The sequence below is a fragment of the Macaca nemestrina genome, chromosome 1 (genome assembly GCF_043159975.1).
Source record: "Macaca nemestrina isolate mMacNem1 chromosome 1, mMacNem.hap1, whole genome shotgun sequence".
NCBI classification, from domain to species: domain Eukaryota; kingdom Metazoa; phylum Chordata; class Mammalia; order Primates; family Cercopithecidae; genus Macaca; species Macaca nemestrina.
This window is the reverse complement of record NC_092125.1, coordinates 182,713,606-182,729,268: the sequence shown is the minus strand read 5'-3', so window position 1 is coordinate 182,729,268 and position 15,663 is coordinate 182,713,606. Positions and strand designations below refer to the sequence as shown.

Below are 15,663 nucleotides of genomic sequence, written 5' to 3'. Positions count from 1 at the left end.
AAATTTGCAGACCCTACACCAGACCCACTGAGTCAGAGACTCTGAGGTGGGGATCCAGCAACCTATGGTTTAACAAGCCCTCCAAATTACTCTCATGCAAACTAAAGTTTGAGAACCATTGGTTTAAATCAGGATTCTCCAACAAATACTGTCAACATTTTGAGCCAGAAAATTCTTTACTATCAGTGGATGCCTGTGCATTACAGAATGTGTAGCAGCATCCTTTGCTTCTGTGCACTAAATGCCAGTAGCAGCCCAAAGCTGTGACAACCCAAGTGTTTCCAGACATTGCCCAATGTCCCCTGGGGGACAGAAACCACCCTTGGTTGAAAACCACTGATCTAGATCAAGGATCAGCAAACTCTCCTAAAAGGAGCACGGTAAACATTTTAGGCTTTGCAGGACATGCAGTCAACTACTCAACTCTGCTATTAAGGACAAAAATAACCAGAGACAACATGTAAACATACATGCATGACTATATTCCAATAAGACTTTATTTACAAAAAAAGGTGGTGGTTTGGCCCTCGGGCTGTAATCTTCTGACCCCTAATCTAGGTCAGTTATCTGAATTACAATTGATTGTCCTCAGTCCCACTGCTGCCAAGTGACTCTCTGGATTCTATTTGGCCCGACCTAGTCCAGTCTTCTGCTTACAGGTATATGGCTCTACACAGATTACCATTCTTTTTTTTCCAGACAGGGTCTCTCTGTCACCCACCCAGGCTGGTGTGCAGTGGTGCAATCACATCACCTTACCTCAGCCTCCTGAGTAGCTTGGACTACAGGCACATGCTACCACATCCAGCTAATTTAAAAAAAAAATCCTGTTTTGTAGAAACAGGATTTTGTTATGTTGCCCAAGCTGATCTCAAACTCCTGGCCTCAAGTGATCCCCCTGCCTCTTCTTCCCAAAGTGCTGGGAATACAGGTGGGAACCACCACACCCGTCCCAGATCACCATTTTATAGACTGAATAAATGAAGCCCATAAAGGGTAAATGACTTTCTCAAAGAACCACAGCTTAGAAAACCTAAAACAAAACAAAAAAACCACAGCTACAGCCAGTCTACCTAAGTACAATGCTCTAACAACTGCCCCTTATGGAGGTGTAACCACATATTGCCACCTAGCAGGCATTCAAACATACCAGCCCTCTGAATTTACTAAAACCTAGAAAAGTACTGGTATCATGGGGAGAGGAGGGAAATAACTTTACCTTAAATGCCCAGACAGTAAATATTTTAGGCTTGTAAGGCCATTAAAATCTCCGTCTCAACTACTCATCTCTGTCATTGTAGCAAGAAAACCACCACAGATAAAGGCAAATGAAGGGGTATGGCTGTGCTGAAATAAATTCTTATTTATAAAAACAGGCAGCTGGCCTGCAAGATATAGTTTGCTGACCCCTGATCTACAAGGTCCATAAAACCAGTCAAGCAAACAACAGGCATCAACTCAATCACGCTCAGCTAATCTAGAGACACTATGTGCATTCCAAGGCTTCTGAACACCTGTGAACACAGAAGCATGGCACTAAACGGTAAACAAGGAATAGACAAAGTGCCACCTTTCTCTTCCTTCCTTCCTTCCCGAGGGTCTACCACATGATAGCCAGGCACTGTTAATTTATTTTATATGTAAGTTTCCTCATTTGGAGAAATTGCTAAAGAGCAGGTTTTGTTTTCTCCAAGAACTCCAAGCTGACACATTAGCTAGAAAATGAACACTCTTATATGTGCCTTTATAAAATATTTGTTTCAGCCAGGCAAAGTGGCTCACACCTGAAATCCCAGCACTTTGGAAGGCCGAGGCGGGCGGATCACTTGAAGTCAGGAGTTCAAGACCAGCCTGGCCAACATGGTGAAACCCATCTCTACTAAAAATATTTTTTTAATTAGCTGGGGGTGGTGGCACATGCCTGTAATTCCAGCTACTGAGGAGGCTAAGGCAAGAGAACTGCTTGAACCTGGGAGATGGAGGTTGCACTGAGCCAAGATCACACCACTGCACTCCAGCCTGGGTGGCCAAATGAGACCCTGTCTCAAACAAACAAACAAACATTGTTTCAAACCAACCTATGACCTTGTACAAGTCACTTCTCTTTTCTGGGTCTCAATTTCCACAAAGGGAAAACTGATAAGCTTCATCAAACAGATGATCTCTGAAGTTCCCTATAGAGAACAAGTACATACCTTAAAACTGTCCAAAAAAAAAAAAAAACAGCTAAAATTTATTGAACACTTTCTATGTCAGACACCTTTTCTAATCACTTTACATATGCTAACTTATTTTTCATATGGGGAAACTGAGGCAGAGGGGTGTGAAGTGATTTGTCAAAGATCACCTGAAGAGTCAGTGGTAGGGCTGTGATTTAAATACAAGTGGTCTGAATCCAAAGTCCATGTCCTTAACCGCTAACCATTAAACTTTATTCTACATGCGAAAACCTTATTTTCCCAATGACCTACAACCCAAATACTAAAACAACATGATTTGTCTCTCTAATAAATAAACAGGGCAGAGGAGAAAGGAAAGAAAGGACAGGTAACAAGATTACTTGCTCCCAGGAATGAAATATGATGTTCCATGGATACTTAGTTTGGTCCCTAATCCGCAACATCACAAAAGATATCTGTTTGGATCAATACCATTTCTGCTCACACAGTCTGGTATTGTCTTTTGTAGATGATATTTCTCTGTGTCAAACTAAAAAAGAAAGAAGTGAGATTCACAACTTCATTTAGAAACAGAAAATGTTATAAAGGGACAGACACTACTTATGTGTCACTCAACATAAGTGACTTACCAGTATGCAACAGAAAAGTCCATACTTCAAAGAGAAGCTCATATGCAAAGAAAAGTTTCAAAGACCCATGGTGATAACCCAATACAAGAAAATTTGGCCAGACGTGGAGGTTCACGCCTGTAATCCCAGCACTTTGGGAAGCCAAGGTGGGTGGATCAACTGAGGTGAGGAGTTTGGGACCAGCCTGGCCAAGATGGCGAAACCCCATCTCTACTAAAAGTACAAAAATTAGCTGGCCATATCTCGCCAGTAATCCCAGTAATCCCAGCTCTCACCAGTAATCCCAGCTACTTGGGAGGCTGAGGGAGGAGAATCGCTTGAACCCAAGAGGCGGAGGTTGCAGTGAGCCAAGATCGCGCCACTACACTCCAGCCTGGGAAACAAAAGCGAAACTCCATCTCAAAAAAAAAAGAAAAGAAAAGAAAATTCATAAAGCAATTTAGGCAGCAAAAAGTATTATTAGCTGGAAAGACTAGAGGTGAGAAACAAAAGCACATTTGTGTGGTACAGAAAACATAACTGAAAATAACATCAAATCAATGCCAAATTAGAGAAGAAATAAAGGGACTCTTAATCTATGACCAATGGAACTAAATCCAGAAAGAATACTTTTTTTTTTTTTGAGATGGAGTCTCGCTCTGTCGCCCAGGCTGGAGTGCAGTGGCGTGATCTAGGCTCACCACAAGCTCCGCCTCCCGGGTTCACGCCATTCTCCTGCCTCAGCCTACCGAGTAGCTAGAACTACAGGCGCCTGCCACCACGCCTGGCTAATTTTTTGTTTTTTAGCAGAGACGGGGTTTCACCCTGTTAGCCAGGATGGTCTCGATCTCCTGACCTCATGATCCACCCACCTCGGCCTCCCAAAGTGCTGGGATTACAGGCGTGAGCCACCATGCCTGGCCAAGAATACTTTCTCAGCAAGGCAGATAGGGCTTCTCAGAAAGTCTAAAACAAATATTACTACTAGTGAGAGTTGTTCTTTTTCTTTCTTCACTTGAGTACAGCAATGATGTCTGCCTCTGTATTAACAGCAACAGAGAAACATAAATACAAAAACAGGTAACACCAGGCCAAGTGTGGTGGCTCATGCTTATACTTTCAGCACTCTGGAAGCCGAGGCAGAAGGATCACTCAAGGCCAGTTCAAGACCAGCTTGGGCAACATAAAAAGACCCTGTTTCTAAAAATTTAAAAAAAAAAAAAAAAAAAATTGATTTTTTTTGAGACAGTCTTACTCTGTCACCCAGGCTGGAGTGAGGTGAAATGATCTTGGCTCACTGAAACCTCCACCTCCCAGGTTCAAGTGATTCTCCTGCCTCAAACTCCCATAGCTGGGATTACAGGCACCAGCCACCATGCCCAGCTAATTTTTGTGTGTGTTTTTAGAACAGACGAGGTTTCACCATCTTGGTCAGGCTGGTCTTGAACTCCTGACCTCAAGTGATCCGCCTGCCTCGGCCTCCCAAGGTGCTGAAATTACAGGTGTGAGCCACCATGCCTGGCTTAAACATTTGTTTTTAATTAGCCAGGCTTGGTGGCACACATCTGTAGTCCCACCTACTCAGGAAGATGAGGTGAGAGGATCACTTGAGCCCAGAAGTTCAAACCCGCAGTGATCACTCCATTGCACTCCAGCCTGGGTGACAGAGTGAGACCCTGTCTCACCAAAAAAAAGAGATTAAGGAGGAGAAGACTCTAGACCAAAAGAAGTAACTGATATTATTGAAATTATTTGATAGCAATTGCAATTATTTGAATAACTATTTTCACATATGTAAGCAAACCAAATAGGGTCTCAAAAGTTTGTTTGAGACCAAATGATCCATGTTCTCTACTTCAACCTAAAAAAAAATTAAAGAATTCTACAATTACAAAAAGAACCGTTATTCTATAGTTACTAAAAGACTTGAAACTTTCACCTGAATGCATCTCTTTGTTACAAAACAAGTAAGGGGGGTAAGGGGGAAAGTCATGATTCATCAACGCCGCCTGCTTTTTTAAACCCAGGAAATTCCTTTACACCCCTTTCTGGCTCTAGCCAGCAAGAACTGTGGGTGTACTACTCTAGTCATTCCTTTATCAGTAACATACAATGTTAACACCATGTACATGTAAAACTGATTTTTGGTCGAATATTCCAAATTCTAAATTCATTTGCTCAGATCTGATTTTTTTTTTTTTTTTTTTTTTTTTTGATATGGAGTCTTGCTTTGTCACCCAGGCTGGAGTGCAGTGGTACGGTCTAGGGTCACTGCAAGCTCCGCCTCCCAGGTTCACACCATTCCCTGCCACCATGCCCAGCTAATTTTTTGTATTTTTGTAGAGACGGGATTTCATCATGTTAGCCAGGATGGTCTCAATCTCCTGACCTCATGATCCGCCCACCTCGGCCTCCCAAAGTGCTGGGATTACAGGCGTAAGCCACCATGCCCAGCTCTAAATCTTATTTTTAAAATAACTTATTAAATAGGATGCTGACATTCTCTCCATTCAAAATTTTGGTGGTGAAGCCACTATAGAAAACATTATGAGGCCGGGCGCGGTGGCTCAAGCCTGTAATCCCAGCACTTTGGGAGGCCAAGGCGGGTGGATCACGAGGTCAGGAGATCAAGACCATCCTGGCTAACATGGTGAAACCCCGTCTCTACTAAAAATACAAAAAACTAGCCGGGCGTGGTGGCGGGTGACTGTAGTCCCAGCTACTTGAAGGCTGAGGCGGGAGAATGGCGTGAACCCGGGAGGCGGAGCTTGCAGTGAGCCGAGATCGCGCCACTGCACTCCAGCCTGGGCGACACAGCGAGACTCCGTCTCAAAAAAAAAAAAAAAAAAAAAAAAAAAAAAAAAAAAAAAAAGAAAACATTATGACAGTTCCTCAAAAAATTAAAAATAGAATGACTATGTGATCCAGCAATTTAACTTCTGGGTATATATGCAAAAGAATTGAAAGCAGAAGCTGGAACATCAATCTGTATACCAATGTTTATAGCAGTATGATTCACAAAACTACAAGGTAGAAACAACCTAAATGTCCATGGAAGGTGAAAGAATAAGCAAAATATGGTATATACACACAATGGAACATTATTTAGCCTTTAAAAGAAATAAAATCCTGACGCATGCTAACATGTATGAATCTTGGGCACATTATGCTAAGTGAAATAAGCCAGTCACGAAAAAGGGCAAATACTGTATGTTCCACTTATATGAGGTACCTATTAATAGAATAGTCGAATTCAGAGATAGAAAGTAGGATGGTGGTTGCCAGGGGCTGAGGAGAGAGGGATACAAGGACTTATTGTTAAATAAGTATGGTAACAGATTTGCAAGATGAAAAGCTTTCTGGAGATGGATGGTGGTGATAGTAGCAAAGCAAAATGAATGTACTTAATGCCAGTGAACTGTAGACTTTAAAATGGCTAAAATGGTAAATTTTATAAAGATTGTACCACAATTTTTTTTTTTTCATTAACAGATTGGGGGAGGATTTTCTTAGAGGACAATTTGGAGTAATATTTGCTTTGTAATAAATTCACCCATCTATAATATTCCAAATCTATCCCATTAAGTCTGAGCTGTAATATTCCACCCACTACTTATCACCACTTCACTGATTTCAACAGAATTCTTTTCTCTATTGACTTGAAATAGTCAAAGAAAAAAATACAAAAATCCTTTTCAAAGGTTTTTCCACATTTAGACACAGTATCTAGCAATGATCAAAATGTGATTCATTTTCAAATTCTAATCAAAATTATGAAATTATGAAATTATGAAAATTATGAAAATTCTAATCATAATTTAGAAATTATGTCTTTTCTACAAAGACTACTGAGCTCTCAAACTATTACTGAGTCTCACAATCATATGATATAAACATGTAATTTTACCATATTCACTTTTGGTAAGGAAATTGATTTGCCCAGTTACAGAAGAAACCAGTGTCATCCAAGTATCCATATGCCAAGTCTTAAGCTGCAATCCTTAAAATAAATTACTTGAGGCCAGGTGTGGTGGCTCATGCCTGTAATCCCAGCACTTTGGGAGGCCTAGGCAGGTGAGGAGGTCAGGAGTTTGAAACCACCCTGACCAACATGGAGAAACCCCGTCTCTACTAAAAATAAAAAATTAGTTGATCATGGTGGTGCATGCCCGTAATCCCAGCTACTTAGGAGGCTGAGGCAGGAGAATCACTTGAACCTGGGAGGCGAAGGTTGCAGTGAGCCGACATCGCACCATTGCACTCCAGCCTGGGCAACAAGAGTGAAACTCAGTCTCAGAAAAAATAAGTAAGTAAATAAATAAATTACCTGGTTTTCTTATAACTGAATAAATGTTTACTTTTAAGTTAATCCTATAAAAATTTAAATAATATGAAAAACAGGAAAAAAAATCATTTTTTACTAAGACCATCATTTGTAAGAGGACTCCAGGTTCCTAAACACACAAATGGCTAATGTGTTTAATGTGTGTAGTTTTCCAAATAATTTTTTCTTCTATCAATTAACATTGTTTTACCTATTTGACAACATAAAATTATTAGGCAAACAATTGTTCACTGCAGATGCTATTCCATTTTCCCCATTTTTAAACAATTGTGTATAGCATTACCATTGGTCTGAAGAGAAAAACTTATCCCCATCTTATTAATGTGATCGAAATTATCATTTTCATTTCCAAACCAAAATCCCTGGAAAATCTTGCTTTGCCTGAGTACAAGAAGCCTAAATTTCCTGTCCTTTAGCCAATATAAGGTTAACGGTTAAGCATAATAATTGTCACACACAAAAAATAGAAAGCAGATGCAAGTTATTAGAGATAAAAAGGCAAAATCAAAACAAAGTTATAATTACCTTATAAAGGGAAATCAGAAGACAATTTTGTAACACGGTAAAACTACACCTAGAAATATAGAGTCCTTTTTCAAACAGTGCATTCCACATTGGATAAAAGATAGAACTGGAGAACAAAAACAAAACAAAAAGACAGTGATGAAAAACTTAGGCAGGGCTGGGTGTGGCAGCTTACACCTGTAATCCCAGCACTTTCAGAGACTGAGGCGGGTAGGTCACTTGAGCCCAGGAGTTCAAGACCAGCCTGGGCAACATGGCGAGGCCCATCTCTAAAAAATCTAATTAATTGAAAAATTTTTTTAAATTTAGGCAGGCAAAAAGCCTGAGGCTAATCCTAAATCTACAAAACATCAAAATCTTATGGTCAACTTTTAAGGACCCTCCTTTATTAGTTTAGAGGTTATGGTTTAATCAAAGTGTAGATATATGCATATTCCTAATACCTGTATATCAGATTCCACTGGGTAACCAAAACAGCAAACTCTGAAAATGGTTATCTGAACGTTAATTTGTAAAAACAAGGGCCGGGCGCAGTGGCTCACGCCTGTAATCCCAGCAGTTTGGGAGGCTGAGGCGGGCAGATCACGGGTCAGGAGATCGAGACCATCCTGGCTAACAGGGTGAAACCCTGTCTCTACTAAAATTACAAAAAATTAGCCGGGTGTGGTGGCAGACGCCTGTAGTCCCAGCTACTCATGAGGCTGAGGCAGGAGAATGGTGTGAACCCGGGAGACGGAGCTTGCAGTGAGCAGAGATCACGCCACTGCACTCCAGCCTGGGCGACAGAGCAAGACTCCGTCTCAAAAAAAAATTTATTAATTTTAAAAAAATAAGGAACTTAATACAACACAGAGAGAGAGAGAGAACAGCCCAACAAAATTTCAGTAAGGAAAAATACTGCCTACTATGCTAGTGTTAGACCCTGTGCAATGATGAGTGTTAAAGGGGGAAAAGTCTGCCTATACTTGACAGTAGCTTCTAAGTTGATGCCAAAATGGCTAAAAATATCTCACTAAAATAATTTCTTCACCAAACATCAAAAGGCAAAGGTAGCGCTCACAGGACATTAGTTCTAGCTCCAAGTCTTTCACAATGCATACAGTTCTACTTTCAAAGGGCCTCCCTAAGATACTTACATGTCAGTGGCACTACAGCTGGGTTTATTAAGAGAACAGCCTTTACTTATCCTTTAAAGTATTCCTGGAGAAAGGACACCAACCAAGCAATTCAAGTCTGTAGAGGAGGGGAATCCGCAAATATGAAGAGGTAATTTATTAAACTTGTGAATTCATTGCAGAGATACTCTGGAATACACAGTCTTATCTGTCTTCTCGTTATCTTCTTACCCTCCAAAGATTCCATTAGGCAAAGTCTCAAATGTTTACTCCTCTTTGAAAAGGACCTCAGTACCCCATTGCTATTACCCTCGCCATCTCATCATTCTGCTTTTTTACTCTTCCCTTAATACAATATAAATACACCACGCCCATAACACCACACGCTCCACGCTCACACTCCATACATCTCTCCCCATAGAACCCAAAACATCCCATGCTTAATGGTCCCACACCAATTAAAACAAAAATTCTACACGTTCCCCTACACCATAAAGGAAACACCATACATTCCACACACATAGTAACCCAAAAGTCATTAATACCTCCAACCCCATTCAACCCCGTACTTAACACATTCTACACACTCATGATAGCACATAAATTATACGTTTTTCCATAGCTCGCCACACACACACACACGCCACGCACCGTATAAAAGCCTAAACCACACACCACTGCAGCGTTCAAACGCTGGGAAGAAGACTCCCTTGTGGCACCGGAAACCCACGAGGTTGGAAGTGGGAGGGGAAAAGGGCCAGATACTTCACCTGAAAATCCGCCAGGATCATCTCCCGGTCCATGTTGGACGCCATGGCGGCCGCCGAGTTCCACGGCTCCGGGAGCGAAGCGCGCACCTGGGAGGGAGACGGTACCTCCTGCGACCGTCGCCGCCGCCGCCGCCGCCGCCGGGCGCCGAGGGGCTGGCGGGCGGGCTGGCGGGCGAGCCGGCGGGCTGGCCGGCGGGCCAGCGGGCGGGGCAGCGCGGGAGGCGCTAGGCGCTCATGCACTCGGTAACCTTCAGGCGCCCCGGCCGCCCGCCTGCAATCTGCGGAGCCCGCGTCGCAGCAGCCGGGACAGGGAGACTGGTCTGGATGTGGGTCCGGTCTTACAGTCGCGGGCCAGGATGAGGGCAGGTTGCGACAGCGCGCAGCCGGCTACCTTCAGCGGCGTTAAGCCCGGCGGGGGCGGGGAAACCGAGCGAGCGAGCGGGCGGGCGAACGCCGCGGCCGCCTCCGCCTCCTCCGCTTCCTCCCTGGCCGCCGCCTCCGCCCCTGGTTGGCCAGCGCCACGGCTGTCGCACATTTTGCCTGTCATCGAGGTCGCAAAGCGCCGCTTTGCGGCTTCCACGTGACCACCCTCCTGTCAAGCGCTGGGCGCGCGACTACCGGGCCAGGATCTCTGCGCTGGCTGCAGAGACTGCAACCTGCAGCTGCGGAAGCTTCAAGTCTGGCAACAGGTTATTCCAGTTTGGATTTAGCAAAGGCCTCGGGATAGCGCCTCCCCCTAGCTGAGGCGGGGACCAGATTGTGCACCTCACGTGGTTAGTCTCATAAATACACACCAGCCCCACAAACCAACTGAACACACGCTTACAACTCGTCTAACAAACAGTATTTCGGAAATATACGTTTTCTCTACGATGTTTCACCAAAATACAACTTCATATAGTCTCTCACGCTCAACCTGTCAAAACCGAATCCACACTGCCACACCCAGTCCCAAGCTCCCTGACGTCTGCATCCCCAGACTCCATAACCCAGAAGTAACCAGACTGCCATGGTAGACATGGGAGAGACGAGGAAGCTGAGAAAGATAAAAATCTCGTCCCAGAGAAGAGGAGGAGCATTTTTTTTAATTGATAAGGTAGTTATGAGAAATAACAACCCTCAGTTAATAGGGTTGCTCCAAAGGGGGAAAAAAGGGAAAACCTTTCTATTGCTGCAGTTATATTTTTTTTTTTTAAGCTGAGACATCTTACAAATGGGGTAAAACTTGAATCCAGCTTTGAACATAGTTAGTTAGTTAGTTAGTTAGTTAGAGGCGGAGTCTCGCACTGTCACCCGGGCTGGAGTGCAGTGGCGCGATCTCGGCTCACTGCAACCTCCGCCTTCTGGGTTCAAGCGATTCTCCTGCCTCAGCCTCCGGAGTAGCTGGGATTACAGGCGCCCGCCACCACGCCCGGCTTTTTTTTTTTTTTTTTTTTTTTTTTTTTTAGTAGAGACGTATTTTAGAGCAATTATGTATTTTTCAGTATGTTGGCCAGGCAGGTCTCGAACTCCTGTCCTCGTGATCCTCCTCGACCTCCCAAAGTGCTGGGATTACAGGCGTGAGCCACATCGCCCAGCCTACTTATTTTTATGAGAAACTAATTTGGAATATTCACCAATTATTTAAAGTTTCAACCCACGGTCAGAAATTGACAGGCTCTGTAACTAAAACAGCCAAAGACTATGTTCAATGAAGTGTGACAGTTTGTAATTGTCATCCAGGTTAGAGTGAGTGTGACAGTGGAAGTTGTTCGTCCTTGACTTGGGAAAATATCAGCTTTTGGATTGTCATGGGGCATTTACTTACTTTGGAAAGTATGTAAACGCTTGAAAATGTGAAATAAGATTGGTGATTTTATCCTATAGAGCTAAAATAAAAACTAGTGAAATCATCATATAGCATGAAGGCCTAGGCTTCCCTTAAGAATCTTTTAAACTTGTATTATTTATTTACTTTTTTAGAGACAGGGCCTCACTATGTTGCCCAGGCTGGCTTCCAACTCCTGTGCTCAAGCCATCCTCCCACCTCAGCCTCCTGAGAGTGGGGATTACAGGTGTGAGCCATACCACCACACCCAGCAAGGCCTAGGCTCCATAAACTGGGAATATATTCATGTGAAATCAGAAATATGACTTAATTGTTCAGTTTCACTGAATATAAAAAAGTGCACTGTATTATGATCTGAGTTTGTTCTGTGTGTTTTCTTAAATGAAAATAGGCTGGCCTACAACTCTTAAGTATTGATCTGTGTTTGGACCAGAATTAGCTAGATAATAGAACCCTCCATAGTCACATGAATCAAAATGTCTTGCTTAATTTTCATCCCTAAGAAAATAATTCCATGGCCAGGGCAGTGGCTTATGCCTGTAATCTCAACACTTTGGGAGGCCAAGGCAGGCAGATCACTTGAGGTCAGGAGTTGAGACCAGCCTGGCCAACATAGTGAAATCCCATCTCTGATAAAAATAATACAAAAATTAGTCAGGCATGGTGACGTGCGCCTGTAGTCCCAGCTACTTGGGAGGCTGAGGCAGGAGAATCACCTGAACCCGGGAGGCAGAGGTTGCAGTGTGAACCAAGAGCACACCACTGCACCCCAGTCCGGTGACAGAGTGAAACTCTGTTTCAAAGTAAATAAATAAATAAATATTTTTTTAAAAAGTAATTCCAAAAGTCAGCACAAATGTGAATCATGAGGCAAAACACAGCACCAATAATATAAATGTGGCAATTCAGTTGCTCCATTCATATAGGCCACCCTCAGTATAAGGCAGGTGAATTGTTTCTAGTTATATGGCCAAGGATTAATGCAGTCCTAAAAAGTTGAGGGTTTTTCTCTGTGATGATGCGTATGTACCTCGGAACCCATTCAAATCCCATGTTGCTCCCTTTTTCTTTCGTTTCCCTCCATCTGGAAATTAAAACAATGTGGTATATAGAACAATGGGATGAACACACTAGACATTCAGGCATATATTAGTACTGCTTTTCCAAATAATTAGCTGAGGGAACTTGGATGAGTCAGTTAATCTCTCTGAGTTCAGCTTCTCACAGGACTATTTCCTCTGATAAACGAGAAAGCAATTATGAAAATGCATGGAAAATATAAAATATTGGTATCAAACTAACATACATTTAATAGTCAATAATTGTGGTTTGAGTACTAACTCGGCTCTTTAACAAAGGCTCTCTGGTTCTATTTCTTTATCTCTAAAATAAAAAACTTGTGATTTTGAATGTTGAGTGATAAAATGCTGGTGAAAATTCCTTATAAACCTTAAAACTCTCCAAACATATTAGTTATTACTCTGTATACCAATTCCTAAATGCTTTTCTCAGGACCACCCCTTTCCTAAAATTTAAACCAATAAGGATCTTTCTCCTTTCTAATCACTGCTTTTACTATCTTTACAACACAACTTAGTGCTCCAGTAAATTCTGTAATTTTTTTCTCTAATGGTTTTCATATATGTATGTTTAATCTCCCCTAAAGGTTGAAAGTTTGAGATTATAAACTGCTTTATGCCATGTTTTTATATTCACCATAGTGCAAACATAGCAAAGTCTTGTGAACATAACAGATAGTAAATGCTTTTGAATTTATTAATTTTTATTGGAAGTCTATATGTACAGATACATTACAAACTTTATCTCATTTAATGTTTACAACTACTACTTTACAGAATATAAAGCTGCTCTGGCAAGTTAAGAATTTGCTCAAAGTCATGCTACAAAGTGACAAACCTAGGATTCAAGACTAGGTCAAATTAGTGCTCTTTCCAGTTACCATGTTGCCTCTGTACAATTTCCCTTCCATGCTGCTTAGTTTATACCGTTCCCAAAGACACTGTTTCTTCCCTATGGCCTAACTCTTCCCGATTGGATACCTAGCATCCAGAGTAATTATCTACTACAGATAAGAGAAGGGAAGAAAAATAAATACTGAATTAGGAGAAAAAAATCATTTTTTACTTCTCCAGAATTCCATCCTTAAGAGAAACAATTTCAGTTAAGTGTCATAAACCAAAAGAAAGAAATGTAAAGAAATTTGGTCCATGCACGAGCAAAGACAAGTAATTTTAATTTATCTATTCTCATAGTTGGCCCACAGTAGGAGTTCCTGGAGCTCAGCCTAAGTTAAATACAGATGTTTTTCTAGAATCTCCATGTTCTTTTAAGAGAAACTTTTATATCATCCTTATTTCCAATATAAATAATAAATACTATTTATATTTTACTAAATTTTTATTTGAAATTATTTTAGAATAGTTCCAAAGATAGTACAGCATGTTCCTATATGCTTTTAGCCCATTTTTCTCTAATGTTACCATCTTATTTAACATGGTACATCTATCAAAACTAGGAAATTAACACTGCTAAATACTACTAGTTAAATTCTAGAGGCTCTATTTGGATTTTTACACTAATGTCCTTTTCTTGTTCCATGGTCCAATAATACATTACATTTAGTTGTCATGTCTCAGTAGCCTCTTCCAATCTGTGACAGTTTCTCAGTGGACACTTTTGAAGAGTTAGGAACTTTATAAAATCTCCCTCAATCTGGGATTGCCTAATATATTCTCAGAATTACACTGAGTTTATGCATTTGGGGTAAAACACCGCAGAGGTGATATGTCCTTGTTACATCATATCAGGGCTATGTGTTATCAACTTGACTTATTACTGGTAGTGGTAACCTTGATTCTTCGGTTAAGATAACCAATTTCTTAAATAATACTTCTTGCTTATAATGTAATTCATGAGAAGACTAATGCTAGTACACATATGTATTTCATCTAGTGATTTAATGTTGTTTAGGATACTAGTGGCTGACCCTGGACTCTCTTAAACTAATGGAAAAGTATAAGGTTTGGAGCCCCAAGAACTGAGTTCAAATCCTATGTCTACTATTTACTGACTTTAAATCACAATTTCTGTCAGCCTCAATTCCCTCACCTGAAATATGGGGATTATTATCATAGTCGCTTCACAGAATTGTTGTAAAGATTAATATATGCATTGGCTGGGTGCGGTGGCTCACACCTGTAATCCCAGCACTTTGGGAGGCTGAGGTGGGTGGATCACGAGGTCAGGAGTTCAAGACCAGCCTGACCAACATGGTGAAACCCTGTCTCTACTAAAGATACAAAATTTAGCTGGGTGTGGTGGTGCACACCTGTAATCCCAGCTACTCAGGAGGCTGAGGCAGGATAATTGCTTGAACCCAGGAGGCAGAGGTTGCAGTGAGCTGAGATCGTGCCACTGCACTCTGCCTGGGTGACAGAGCAAGACTCTGTCTCAAAAAAAAAAAAATATATATATATATATATATATACACACACACACACATATTTTATAACCATGAAACACTATACAAATATTAATTATTGCTATTATTTTTCAGCTTTGGGGTTGCTTACTGGGCTTTTTTTCTTCTTACTTTAAAGAAGAACTTTTAGGCCAGGCGCGGTGGCTCACACCTGTAATCCCAGCACTTTGGGAAGCCAAGTTGGGCAGATCATGAGGTCAGGAGATGGAGACCATCCTGGCCAACATGGTGAAACCCCGTCTCTACTAAAAATACAAAAATTAGCTGGGTGTGGTGGCAGGCACATGTAATCCCAGCTACTCAGGAGGCTGAGGCAGGAGAATGGCTTGAACCCGGAGGTGGAGACTGCAGTGAACCGAGATCACACCATTGCACTCCAGCCTGGTGACAGGGCAAGACTCCGTCTTTCCCTGTTCTTGAAAGAACTTTCAAGCCTGGCCAATATAGGAAGACCCCATCTCCACAAAATTAGAAAAATTATCTAGGCATGGTGGAGCATGCCTGTGGCCCCAGCTACTCTGGAGGCTGAGGTAGGAGGGTCACTTGGGCCTGGGAAGTCAAGGTTTCAGTGAACCATGACCATGACCAAGCCACTGCACTCTAGCCTGAGCAACAGAGTGAGAACCTGTCTTAAAAATAAAATAAAATAAAAATAATAAAAAATTTTCATAAATAAGTACCTATATGAAAAAAAAAAAAAACACTGAATCTCAGAAATAAAATGCTGAAGCCACAATTATAAAGTGACAAAAAAGGCTGCCTGGGGGTGCCCAGTCTGTTTTCCACCTCA

The 15,663-nt window shown here is 41.7% G+C and overlaps 1 protein-coding gene across 2 annotated transcripts in view; it reads right to left on the bottom strand.

The window, feature by feature from the left end:
• Positions 1-10,042, bottom strand: part of LOC105495028 (Fas associated factor 1) — a 504,146-nt gene extending 494,104 nt beyond the window's left edge. The window contains exon 1 of one of the 2 annotated variants that reach the window (XM_071093153.1): positions 9,544-10,042. In XM_071093153.1, coding sequence (XP_070949254.1) covers positions 9,544-9,588 — 45 coding nt within the window. In that variant the 5' untranslated portion in view covers positions 9,589-10,042. The remainder of the gene's footprint in view (positions 1-9,543) is intronic. The other variant, XM_071093175.1, reaches the window with a different exon arrangement.
• Positions 10,043-15,663: the final 5,621 nt, after the last annotated feature.